The sequence below is a fragment of the Ictalurus furcatus genome, chromosome 16 (assembly GCF_023375685.1).
Source record: "Ictalurus furcatus strain D&B chromosome 16, Billie_1.0, whole genome shotgun sequence".
NCBI lineage: Eukaryota > Metazoa > Chordata > Actinopteri > Siluriformes > Ictaluridae > Ictalurus > Ictalurus furcatus.
This window is the reverse complement of record NC_071270.1, coordinates 24,385,185-24,399,453: the sequence shown is the minus strand read 5'-3', so window position 1 is coordinate 24,399,453 and position 14,269 is coordinate 24,385,185. Positions and strand designations below refer to the sequence as shown.

The window sequence follows — 14,269 nt, the reverse complement described above, 5'->3', positions numbered from 1 at the left end:
TATTCTTCTTCAGACCTTCTCACCCGACATCAGTGCCTGACCTCAAATCCTCACGCCACGCCCCAAAATCCTGTATAAAGCCTTCCCAGAAGAGTGGAAGTTATTATAACGGCAAATGGTGGACTAAATCTGCATTGGGATGTTCAACAAGCACCTGGGTCAGGTATCAACAAACTTTTGATCCCTTTGAACTTTGTAACTAATGATTCTACCTGCTATTTCACAACATAAATCACTTTTAAAAATCTGATTAAAGACTCTAACCGTGTTGTAAGAAACAAGTATGTAAAGAGTATGTATGTGTAAATTGTGTTAACTTTTAGAAGTGAGAGGACACACCCCTTCACTGGGCCTGACAGACACAGTGACCACACCTCCTTTAATGGGCCTGACAGACACAGTGACCACACCTCCTTTAATGGGCCTGACAGACACAGTGACCACACCTCCTTTAATGGGCCTGACAGACACAGTGACCACACCTCCTTTAATGGGCCTGACAGACCCAGTGACCACATCTCCTTTAATGGGCCTGACAGACATAGTTTACTGTGATTGACACACACAGTGGCCATGTCTCTGAACTTTTTTTTTCCACAAAAGAGTCGATACTGTGAAGTACTGTGGGGCAAATAATTTTGTCGCCATGACAACAATTTGAGCAACAAGTTCTTTACATAACTGGCATTTAAAATATGATTTGACCATCACGTGGTATTGGAAATTGTTGTAAAATCAGTAAATAAGCAACCACATTTGTGATTTAAAGGATTTTTGTAGATATACATGTGTGAACAGAAAAGAGAAAATGCACAGACTGAGAGAGAGAGAGAGAGAGAGAGAGAGAGATACACAGAAAGACAGACAGACAAACAGACAGACAGACAGGCAGAGAGGGTGTTTGAGATTCAGAGAAAACTTTATGTGGCATTTTGCTGCCATCATCTGGGCTCTGTGATAGTACACTAAAATAATCTTCAGTGCTAGTGTACAACAAATTTTCAACCTGTTGTTGTTGTTGTTGTTGGGGGGGGGGGGGGGAGTCTTTTGGTGCCTTTTGTCTCTCAATAAATACAAACATAAAACCTTTTAATGCCAATAGTGTTCTTTTGGTGATGTTCCTTTGATGTGTACCAAACATACCTTTTGGAATTGGTCTCATCAGACCACAGCACATTTTTCCACATGGTTTTCTTGGGCTTGGATGGTTTTTGTGAGAAAGGGCTTCCTTCTAGCCTCCCTACCCCAAGCCCAGACATGTGAAGAATATGAGACGTTGTTATCCCATGCAGAGAGTAATCAGTACTTGTCAGATATTCCTGCAGCTCCTTTAATGTTGCTGTTGGTCTCTTGGAAGCCTCCCTGGTACGTTTTTGTCCTCTTCTTTTATAAATTTTGGAGGGACGTCCAGTTCTTGGTGATGTCACTATGGTGCTCCATTTTCTCCACCTGTAGATGATGGGCTTCACAGTGCTCTATGGTACATCTAATGTTTTAGAAAAATATTGGTACCCCTCTCCTGATCAATTCCTTTCAACAGTGAGACCCTGTACAGGCTTTGTAAGCTCTTTGCGGACCCTGACTTCAGCAGTTAGATAAAACCAAGAAGATGCCAAGAATCAGAATAATTTCATTGACAGCTGCATGATAATTACTTTTAAACATGTGATTGAATGTGATTGGTTCATTCTGAACACAGCCACATCCCCAATTATAAAAGGGTGTGCACACTTATGCAACCAGGTTATTGTAACATGTTTTTTTTTTTCTTTCTATTTTTCCCTAAAAGCTTCTGATTTTTATTTTTTTTTTTTTTAAATCAATTCATGTAGAGGATCCACAATACAATTTCCTGCACATTATTGTCAGAGCTGCTGTTAGAGAAAATGAATCAACACTTTTGAGCATTCAATTGGTGTCAAAGAGTATCATACATCATGAGACAATTTGTCATATAAAGAAAATGAGATATACAGATTTTACAAATCAATACTGGCAGCAACTAACACTCATAGCAAAGACTCAATAAAAGTGAAAATTAACAAAAGGAATAAAAGAGATAGTTGAGTCACTGGCTTATTTATTCCAAACTGGAGCTCATTTGGAGATTAATGACTATGGAGTGAAACAAACTCGAGTGTGTCCAACTCTTCACGCACCTGTGAAGATCGATAATGAGATTAGAAGAAGCACCAGAGGATAGACTTAGTGACATTTGGTTTGCCGGTGGCGTCTTGGTAATAAACTGGAACTCTCTGAATAACAGAACATACCTGCTGAACAGAATCATTCACCTGAGGCCATCCTTATTGATTTTTCACTATCAGTGAGAAATTATGGATTCAGTGAAGCATGAGCAACCAATTACGCCCTAATGACTGCATGTGTGGGAGCTCATCACTACATAAAATGCCCCGAGGAGGCGCTTGAATTCATGTTTATGACACTTTAGTGTTAAGAGGTTAAAGGTGCAATTGTGTACTGATTTATTTCTTTGGCATTCTGATCTCTGGGCTTTAATAAAATGTCAGGATGATATATTAGAAAATAATAATGGTCTTATGGATTGTTGTTCTTTGAAACAGGAGATGAGATGGACTCTGGCATATAGACACCAAAAGGTCAACAACATTAGTCTAAATTTTTTAAGAGTATATCTGTAGAGCAAAAGATGAAAGATTGATATGTGAACGAGGGAAAAAAAAAAAAAAAAAACATGCCAAATTTTTTCCTTTATCTGGTTCTCCGTATATAGGGTGAAGCACATGTGAAAAACATTCTGTATGATCTCATGTAAAATGTGTTTTTTGTTTGTTTGGTTTTGTTTTTTTCTAAGGGATAATATTTTTTTTTTAATGAAATTCTCACACCAAATGCACAATGCACCATTCTGTACTTATTGTTGTAGTCTAATGAAACACTTGTTTCATCATGAATTCACATTCAGTTAACACATTTGACCAACAGGCGGCGCTCTGTCTTTCGGAGTGCCATTCGTCCTGAATGTAGTGCAAAATTACAAGTTTTCTGGCATGATGCTGATCACTTCCACATCTTTTAAACTTAATAGATTAAATTTAATAAATGAGACCCCATCTGTGAAATCCTGGCATAATCTAATTATTAGATTAAGAGCGTCAAAGTAGTCATAGCCTTAAAAATGACGAAAATAGGTAATGTGTGTTTATTGCTGTAAATGATAGATTATACCAAGGGATTTGAGATAATACTCAAATTTTTATTTATAACATAATCAATACTGAAATTAATGATTTTATTGACACTACATTTTATAATTTTGTGCAGAAAAATGCGACTTATGCCGGGTTCCAAAGTCTGAGATTTTTTCGTGTCATCAGCAATATTTTTAGAACAGCTTAGTTGGTTTGTAGCTCAATATTCTGGCGTTTTATACATTTTAGGCCTGTTAAGTGTCAAAATAATTAATTTTCTGGATGCTGGTGTGTCGGTTGATGAATTAACTATCTGACATGTCGGCACCTATGAAGCGTGAGCAGGAACAGAAAATAGCTGATCGCTTAAACAACTTGTATGATATTAATCTCAGGAATTGCCCCAAATTATGATATAATGATTAATGATTTTGTCATTAATTTTTTTTATGCTAAATCTAGAACGCTACTGTCATTGTTCATCCGATGTAATGCTAACACGGATTTTATCTGTGAAGATGAAAAGTTATTGTATTTTAATGTTTATTACAGATTTGTTGATTGATTGAGATTGAGTCAGTTTAAATTAATTATGTTTATGACATGATGTTTATTTGTTTGTTTATACTCTGAATTGAAGTCTGCTTACCACCTATAGCCTTACCTGTTCCTTGTCCCTCTGCCCTCCCCTCAATCGATCAGATCCAGTCTGACTAAACTGAAAGACTGATATTTTCATATAAAATGCTTCATTAGCCACTTTAAATGTGGAATTAGCCACCCACATCCCATTCTTGCATGCTACGCCATCATGTTTTTAGGTCTCGCTTTGAATTGAAAGCTTTCTCCTTGCTTTTTCAGGAAGTGACCAATATGATGATCAGGACAAGCCAGTTTTGGTGATTGTACCCCAAGCTATTAGTCTGGCGAATCTGAAGAGGGAACACCAACGAGAAGAATTTGCTTCTAATGCTGGAAGTCCAGATGTGAAACTGAAAACAGGTTTCTCTTTCAACTGCAAGTATTTCAATGGGGGAAAGTATTTCTTCATTTTTCAAGGAGGGAGAGTTGCTCTCACTCATGATGAGTCGTTTGGAGATGGACAATAGTGTACTCGACAAGGTAGTTTTAGCTCAAATACAAAGTCACTTGCACTGTGGGGAAGAAACCGTTAAATGAAGGGCAGAAAATCTGTCGTGACACTTTTATTTATATGCAATCTGTGTTCAAGGACTGCCTATCTGCATTGGTCCAGCATTATTTCCAGAATGATGTGACCTCTAGGATGCATGGAAGTAAGGGCAAGTTGCCTAAGCATGCCTTGGATGTAAATGATATTGAGAAATTTATCCACAATTATGCGGAAGAAAATGCAGTGCTGCTTCCTGGCAGAATTCCAGGATATAAAAGAGATGACCTAAAGCTACTGCCCTCTTCTGCCAGCAAAGTTGCCATCCCCAAACTGTATAGTGATTCTTGTGAGGCCAGTGGTCATCGAGCCGTGAGTGAACGCACATTTTATCGTGTCTGGCAGCAGTATGTGCCAAACGTGCCAATGGAACCGATTTCAGATCTATGCTGGACATGCCAAAAGAACAGTGCTTTATTGGTAAAGGCCTCAAAGAAAGACTTGGGGGAGAAAACAGAAGCACTAGCGAAAGCAGAGAAACATCTGTGGCAGGCCAGCAAGATCCAGGAGTGCTGCAGAGTTTTAGCTGAGAATGGTGTCTCCAAGTTGCTGGAGCCTGGGAACAGTGTACCAAATTCATCAAATGATTTTTCCATTTCCTTTCCATTAGTTATCAATCCACAGATTGTCCATTGCATGGACGTTCTTGAAGTGACAACTGTGGTTGAAAGCTATTGAAAGTACTATACAGTAACATTATTTGCACTATACTACACTATACAGTTACTATAAAATAGTAACGTTATCAAACAGCTATTTAAAAAATGACCTGCAATCTTGTGAAGGCTTCCATCTCTACCATTAAGCACGACCATGAGGCGTTCATCTGTTTTTGAATGGATTTAAAATTTTTACAGGAAACATGGTGCATTGACAAATTGAGTAAACATTTGCACATTCTTTTTCAGGTTCATTACAGCTTTGACTTTGCTCAACAGATGCATTATCCCCATGACCCCATGCAGCCTGGACCTATCTTCTTCAAAACGCCTCACAAGTGTGCTGTGTTCGGCATTGTAACAGAAGGGCTTCCACAGATGGTGATCTTTCTTCTATATGAGGCAACCATTACTGGCAAAGGGGCCAACTGTGTGATCAGTATCCTGGACTACTTTTTTGATAACTAGGGTGTGAAGGAGACCCACTTGCATTTACTTGCAGAGAATTGCTCAGGACAAAATAAAAACAATGCCCTTATTCAATACCTTCTTTGGTGAGTTAGAACAGGCAAGCATCAGAGGATCACTCTTTCATTCATGGTAGCTGGTCACACACATTTGTGGCAGAAAGCTATAGAGATCTGGTATGCCCTAATCCAACAATGCAGAACAAGGTTCTGATTGATGAAAATAACAATGCTGTCCATGCGGAGGTGCTGACCCCTGCTCCACCCCACACCTGCAGTGTTGGAAGACCAAAAAAGACCTCACGTGGTCTTGCCAAAAAGAATTAAACTTAGAGCTTAGAACATTGACTGTGTAGTCTCTTAGCTGCTTATGTACATACTCCTATGACAATCACTTAGCTTTGAGCAAGTATTATATTTCTAATTTTAATACTAATTTTAGACTTTTTAAAACCAAAATTTACATACTTTTGTGAACAGAATCCCCGAAATTATCATACATTTTGCATCAAGACAATTTTAGAATGTGGTTCTGTGTGTACAAAGTTTGAGACTGACCTGTTAAAGGGTTAGTTCACCCAAAAATGAAAATTCTGTCATCATTTATTCACCCTCAGTTTGTTCCAAACCTGTATGAGTTTCTTTCTTCTGTTGAATACAAAAGAAGATATTTTAAAGCATGTTGGTAACCAGACAATTGACGGTAACCATTGATTTCCAGGGTGTTTTTTTTTTTCCTACTAAATGACAAAAGAAGTAATATCTTTCCTGAAGTTTTTATGAATGTTCTGTTTTCTTGTAATTATAGGGAGAACTTTGTAATAGTTCAAATGTAATAGTTTGAAAGTAATAGTTTTTTTTGTTTAATGATTTAACTTTGAGTGAACGATTTAGTAAAAGTAATGTAAAACCTTGTGTGATTTATTAGACCATTTTGAATAAATGAACAAGACATTCTATAGAAGTAATCAGTTTTAATATTTCAAAATTTGATTTAGCCTCATACACTGTTAATTACAATAACTAGCTGAAAGAACTATTGCTAAAAATATGAGAACGACTTGAGACTTGACTTGGACTCAACCTCAGGGACTTGACCTGACGCTGATAACAGCTCAGATGGTCCTTTTCCTCTTTGGCCCGGAAAACACGATGGCTGTTTTGTTCAAAAACTATTTGAAATTTGACTCGTTGGACCACAAAACATGATTCCACTGTGCTATTGTCCATCTCAGATGAGACCGAGCCCAGAGAAGTGGGCGGAGCTTCTGGACAGTGTCGATGCGCCGCTTCTGCTTTGCATAGTAAAGCCTTAACCTGCATCTGTGGATGCAGCGGCGAATGGTGTCGACTGACAAAGGTTTACCAAAGTATTCCCGAGCCCATGTCAGGATCTCCATTACAGACTCATGACGGTTTTTACGACAGTGATGTTGGAGGAATCAGTCTTGCCCTTTACGCACCGAGATTTGACCGGATTCATTGAAACTTTTAATCATATTGTGCACTGTAGAAGGTGTAATGCCCAAAATCCAACCGATTTGCCTTTGGGGAATGTTGTTCTCAAGGGCTCCTTATATACAATGCCTCACCTGTTTCACATCACCTCCTTATTTCAAGTTGATTAGGTAAAATATCAAATACCTTGACTTTATTATTATTATTATTATTATTATTATTATTATTATTTTATGGTTCCTTCCTCGCACCTCTGGTGTTGGAGGTTCGAATCCCCTGAAGTTTGTTCTCCCCATGCTTCTCATGTAGACTGATTGGCATTTCCAAGTTGTCCATAGTGTGTGAGCGTGTGTGTGTGATTGTGCCCTGATGGGCTGGCCCCCCGTCCAGGTTGTCCCCCGACTTGTGCCCTGAGTTCCCTGGAATAGGCTCCAGGCTCTCTCTTGACAATGTTTAGGAAAAGAGGTATGGAAAATGGATGGATGAATGGATGGGTTCCCTTCCATAGCAACCTACTAGGTTTTTTTTTTTTTTTATGTATTTAATTTAGTAGATCTATTCTAATCTTGTAAATTATAATATATTTCATATAATAAAATTATACAACGGTTTACCTTCTATATTGTAAGATAATTTTGGTTTCAGTCAGGTAAATTATACATGATTCACCAGAAGCAGAGTAATCTAAATAGACAAACCTACTTTTTAAAAGTTCCTATCCCAGTTTCAGACCCAGTCTAACATACCTGCGCTATGTAAACAGGGTGTGTATGAGGATTTGGGTAGTCGGTATGTGAGAATTGTGCTGAAACTAAACTAGACTTTCAGAGATCAGAGCTGGATCCCAATTCCGTAATTAATCAGCACTCAGGCATTCAGTTGTGTTGAAACAGTTATATACTTTTATACCAATGCTGCTCAGACTTGGGTGTTACTGTAATCTAATTACTTTTTCTGATAATGCATTAATGTAATGCATTGCATTTAAAATTTATGTAATTTGATAACAGTTACTGATGTCAATAAAATTACGATACTTGTGTTACAAATTTATTGTTAAGAAAACAATATTAAGTAAAATGTATGTTTAAAATAATTTTTTTTTAAAAATAGATTTTTTCTTTAGCCCCGAATAATTCTCCACTTGGAGCAGTTTGTCACTACGTAACTGAACATCAGTAAAAGAAGACCGCCTGTAATTTTTATCTTTAGTGAACGGAGGTGAGACCAATCAGACAGAATTTACGGGAAAATACATGGAAACACTCATGTCTTATTGGCTGATATGCCAAATGCTAACTCACAGTCAGTGTGAGGAAAAATGGATATATGCCGATTTTTTTTTTTTTTTTTTTTTTTTTAAACCAGTAAAGGGGTTGAAACTGAAACAGTAATATCCTCTGATGCTGAGCAGGAAAACAAGGAGTGTAAATGTCTATATGAGTTCCAGTTTACGTGAACATGATATGAGCAGAGCGTAAGGAAAGGTAATGTACTTTGCATGGCACTGTAGCCACTAAACCCATACAGTGATAGCTTAGCTGTGCCTCCACATGGCTAGCGACTCCAAACTAGCCTAGTTAGAAAAGTTTTATAATTTATTGGTCTGGAAACCCTACAAGACCTGGTGTATTACTGAATCAGACTTTTTAACCAAATTCATGCTGTTGAAAAATTTCTATTTAAGTGTTGATTTGAATGAACAGGGTTTGCAGTAATCAGGCATGGTTTCTCTTGTCCAGCTGAACCCCATTATGAATGCAGTTTCATAGCTTTAGGAATTAGTAACTATGGGTGCAAATACATTTTCACACAGGCCCAGTTGGTAAAGATAAAAATCTTTATAGCACTGGATATACGGGTCGTTATATCTAGAATTCTGCCTGTCCTAATCATACACAGTGATAAAGTAGTGCAATTAGACTACATTTTACAATGAATTATAATAAATAGTTATTAGAGAGATGTGCGTTTGTGAATTACCTGTGTCTGTGCCATTACATTTCTGATTTAACATTATCTTCTCTAGTTTGTCAAAGTCACCTTGTGCCTTGTGTCACTCTGTATGCAACTGTACTGTATGTTACTTTGGTTACGATTGTTTATAGGCAGTGCATAAATTTAGAACGGTGATTAAACTGAAAGGAACAACCTGTCCATTAGACAGTTTGAACACACACACCTTCCAGCCAATCAGAATCGAGTATTCAGACAGACCATGGAATAATGTAAGTGATAGTTGCGTTCATGAAGATAATGATTGCGGTGTGACTACATTCTTCTGTCTGACGCTAAACAAAGGGTGTCCCAACATGCATATGTAATGTGTCACTTGGGATGGCGACACAAATCTGTTCCACATGACGTTTATGGCCTTTGATAATTATCATCTATAAGCCATTTCATTCTCCAGCATTGCCTCTGGGAAGACAAGTGATAAAGGTAATTTAGGTCATTCAGTATTTATTTTTGAGTGAAATAAAAACTGGGTTTTACAGGAGATTAATGAAACACAATATGAAAATAAAACATATTAAACCACACTGTGAGACCTAAACAACAGTTTCTGTTGTGCAATACCAACACCAACACCTCTCCTTCAAGGCACCCGTGGGCACAAAGCAAACATGAGCTCATCTCTTTCCAAATGCACTTTCCAACAACGCTCTGTGTCGAACCCGATCTTTCTGAATATCTGACGAGATTTGAATATCTTGTTACCACAGAAACAATGTGCAATTGTAAGGAGTGGCTTGGCGTGACAGCAATCTAATACTCACACACCCCAATTTGTCCTCTCACACTCACCCACACACTACTCCCAAAAACTTGTTTTACGACTGTAACAATCATAATTATTTAGGAATAAAATCCCACTGTAAATGCATTGGCACCCTTCAAGAGAACAAACTAAATGTTTACATGATTTTTAAAGTTAAATAATTTTTTTTTTTTAACTATTTTTATCTTTATATCCAAATAGCATTATAAATAGTAATAATAAATCAAATTTGTTTTGTTTTGTTTTCAATCTCTGGATAATCTCTTGTTGCCTTTAATCAAATAGAATCTGCACATGTAAAATCCCTTCATCTTCCATTGACACAAAAATACAGATGGTTGTTAAACTGCACAAGTTGCGTAAGGAATATAAAAAAAAAAATTAAAAATGAAAAAAAAAAGCAGGTGAAACACAATCAGAGCAATAACATATACGTTTCAAAGTTCCAGAAGGTTTTGTTTGGAAAATTTGTCTGAAATTGGATGCATGATAATTCACTGGCTTTTTTTGGATCTGGTGGTCGAGGAATTCTTGTAAAGATTAATGGCATGTATTATGTTAAATATCAGGATATTTTAGGCCACAAACTGGTTGCTTCTGCCCGGAGGTTAAGACAAGATACAGTGTGGAAGGCACTATCAATACTATTATGCAATATGCAGTATAGAAATTTTTATCTAGGGTGCAGGATTGCTTAGAGGTTAGCAGGTTTGCCTCACATTGCCATGGTCGGGGGTTCGATTTCTGCTGCTGCCCTGTGTGTGCGGAGTTTGCATGTTCCCCTTGTGCTGCGGGGGTTTCCTTCAGGTACTCCAGTTTCCTCCCCCAGTCCAAAGACATGCATGGTAGGCTGATTGGCATGTGCAAAGTGTCCGTAGTGTATGAATGGGTGTTAGAATGTCTATGTGATTGTGCCCTGTGATGGATTGGCACCCTGTCCAGGGTGTACCCCACCTTGTGCCCAATGCTCCCTGGGATAGGCTCCAGGTTCCACACGACCCTGAAGAATAAGCGGTATAGAAGATGGATGGATGGATATTTTAATCTACATTTCTTTTCATGCTGCTGCAGTCTGAGGACTATATATTTTTAAAACTGATTATATGATCACCAAGCACAGTGCAAACATATTGAAATCTGTTTTAAAGAATAAAATTTTCCTATACTCCCAGATTGTTAGCATTCCTGGTAACCTGATACATTTCAGAAGGACAACATGTACCTCCTAGTGACGACATTCCTTAAACTCTTCTTCAGGGTGGTGTTACAATGCACTTTGGGCTGTACCATGGGCACATTAGGAAACACCCATAATCATGAGGCATGCTGTGTGACGCTTGCAGACAGTACAAAACAGTGCGCTGACAGACTTGGTATGCTAGTGTAATGAGAGGACTTATAAGATAAAGGCACAAGTTAAATTCAGAAATACAGACGACCAAAACAAAGTTGTTGCTGATCAGCATAGGCATTGGGTAAGTAGCTTACACATTCTCCTTACTGGTGATCTAACATGGCCAGAGACTAAAAAAGCAGTATTCAGCATTCAGTACTGTTGCATCTTGGTGAAATGTTCTTTTGCATTTTCTTTTCAGGGGACATTTAAGTGAGAAGACGCTGTTTTTTGCAAACACAGGAATGAGTGCTGCCAAGTAAGTCAGAAACAATTGTTAGGGGAAAGGGGAAACATTGTGTGTGTAGCTATGTATGTAGCTTGGTAACTAAATTGTTTGAAAGGACACTTTACCTGCTATTATTGACAGAATTTGAGTGCAAATGTTGCAATGAAGTATTCAAAGAATTTGGAGCAGAATGAATAGAAAATAGTTTTTAAATTATTGTAGAAAATATATTTTGGACATAATGCTCCCTGATAGCAGGATTAATTTAAAGACAGCAATTTATGAGAGTTAAAACAGACAAGAGTATTGCAGTGTTTTACCTTTATAATTGAGAACAATCTGTAAAACCTAATAAACTAAATGTCTTGTTTGGTAAAATTGCTCTAATGTTGTTTGCTTCTTTCCTATTTAGAGTCATGCCAGTGGACCTGGCCGTGCATATGTGCCTGAATCGCCAGCCTTCAGTGGAACAACTTTTGGGAATGTCAACGCTTAGATCCCATCGTGCTCTTACTAGACCTAGCATATATGATACCCTGCGGTCCAAAGCTTCTAGATCCCCCCAGATTCCTGAATCTCCAGTGAGAGCTCAAAACTGTACGAGTCCTTGTGGGACACTGAAGAAGAAAAAACGAGTGGTATTCGCAGATGATAAAGGACTGGCCCTCACTGCAGTCCGGATCTTCGATTCAGATCCACCAATATCCGATGAAGAGGAGCTTTCTCCACCTGTCAAGCAAAAGACTGATTTGTCTGTGCAAAGCAAGAAGCCTCGTCTCCGGTTGGGGTTCCCTCAGCCTTCTGCTGATTTACCATCATTCCTGGAAAAACTGGCAAAAACTCTGGTGCATCTGGAGAGCTGCAGTTTGGTGTATGGATCACTGTTCGGAAAGGTGAGGGTCTGCAATATCAGTCCAGAGAAAGCTGTGCATATTCGCATCACGTACGACTCATGGAGGAGCCACCAGGATATCCCATGTACCCCTATCCAACAGAAGAATGAGAATTCAGACACAGAACTGTTTTTCTTTAACGTTCCCGTCCCTTCCTGTCCTAACATACAGGATCGTCTGGAATTCTGCGTGTCCTTCCGTCCTGGATCTGGCAACAAACTTTGGTGGGACAGCAATGATGGACGAAACTATCGAATCCTTGTGGAGGACGTGAACTCAGAAGAAGCATCCTCGGTCGAGAAAAAACCCTTGAGGCCCCAGATCTTTCAAAGTCCCCAATCAGTGCCCCTGAGAAATGGTCCAACTTTATATAAGTCAGCAAATTTTAGCTCACTCATTTCCCCCATGAATATGATGAAGACCATGAGTAGGCAATAGAACATTATCCCTAAAATTAATTCACCCTCTTATTCTAACAATGCTGACAAATAATTCTAGCATGAGTGGTGGGTTTTGTGTATATTGGTCCATTATCATCTTCATCGTCCTCCATGTTGGATGAATTTTGCCTTAAACAGACATCAAGAAGGAGCAAAAAGACTGAAAGACACCCATGCTTGTGCTAGTTCTCTCCACTGCAACTCGCCCATTTGAGTCAGTGACAAGTCAGTGGTGAAAGAGTGAGACAGATGTGTCTCTCTAGAGCTTTGTGCACCTGTATATCAGATGAGTATCTGTTATGAAAACAAGCATCAGCACTTTTTCATCAAGGTCAGCCAATTTCAAGCTGTGAGGGTCTTTCACTGCTTGTGAGATAGTTGTACTAAGACAGATAATTAATGAAGCTGTATGTGTGAAATGCATGTAATATAACTGTTTCAATGTTATTTATGTATATTTATTTATGACAAATGAATATTATAAGCACAAATAAATGTGTATTTATTAAACTATACTATATATTATGCTTCCATACTATGTTATTCTATACTGTATTATGCTAAGATATTTTATACAATGCCTTGCTATGTGATTCAATAATATATAGTATATGTCCAAAAGTTTGGGGACACATGACCATCACAGTGATATGTGCTTTTTGATCATCCCATTTCAGATTTAGTCACACTTTGCTGTTATAATAACCTACACTCTTCTGGGAAGGCTTTCCACTAAATTGTGGAGCATGGCTGTGGGGATTTTTCCTTTCAGCCACAAGGGCATTAGTGAGGTCAGGCACTGATGTCGGGTGAGGAGGTCTGGGGTGTAGTCAGAGTTCCTGTTTATCCCTGTCACGTTACAAATTTGAATTCGGAAGCAAGCGCAGATCTTCAAACAGTTTAATAAACAAACAAACAACCAAACAAAGACACCAAGACAACTAGGCAAAATACTGTGGCTAAGGCTAAACATAAACTATGAAATAAAACATGGTACAGGGACAAAGGTCAAGATAGACAATACGTAAGACGAGGAAGCAGTACAAACAGTGGCTATATACAGTATCTCATAAAAGTGAGTACACCCTTCTCGTTTTTGTAAATATTTGATTATATCTTTTAATATGACAACACTGAAGAAATGACACTTTGCTACAATGTAAAGCAGTGAGTGTACAGCTTGTGTAACAGTGGAAATTTGCTGTCCCCTCAAAATAACTCAACACATAGCCATTAATGTCTAAACCGCTGGCAACAAAAGTGAGTACACCCCTAAGTGAAAATGTCCAAATTGAGCCCAGTGTCAATATTTTGTGTAGCTAACATTATTTTCCAGCACTGCCTTAACCCTCTTGGGCATGGAGTTCACCAGAGCTTCACAGGTTGCCACTGGAGTCCTCTTCTACTCCTCAATGATGACATCACGGAGCTGGTGGATGTTAGAGAACTTGTGCTCCTCCACCTTCCGTTTGAGGATGCCCCACAGATGCTCAGTAAGGTTTAGGTCTGAAGACACGCTTGGCCAGTCTATCACCTTCACCCTCAGCTTCTTTAGCAAGGCAGTGGTCATCTTGGAGGTGTGTTTG

At 38.4% G+C, this 14,269-nt stretch overlaps 1 protein-coding gene across 1 annotated transcript; it reads left to right on the top strand.

Moving 5' to 3' along the window:
- The first annotated feature begins 11,074 nt into the window (after positions 1–11,074).
- Positions 11,075–13,720, top strand: LOC128620448 (protein phosphatase 1 regulatory subunit 3C-B-like). The gene is made up of 3 exons (XM_053645469.1): positions 11,075–11,203; positions 11,324–11,380; positions 11,763–13,720. The coding sequence occupies exons 2-3, from the start codon at positions 11,367–11,369 to the stop codon at positions 12,679–12,681; spliced, it is 933 nt and encodes a 310-aa protein (XP_053501444.1). The 5' UTR covers positions 11,075–11,203; positions 11,324–11,366; the 3' UTR covers positions 12,682–13,720.
- Positions 13,721–14,269: the final 549 nt, after the last annotated feature.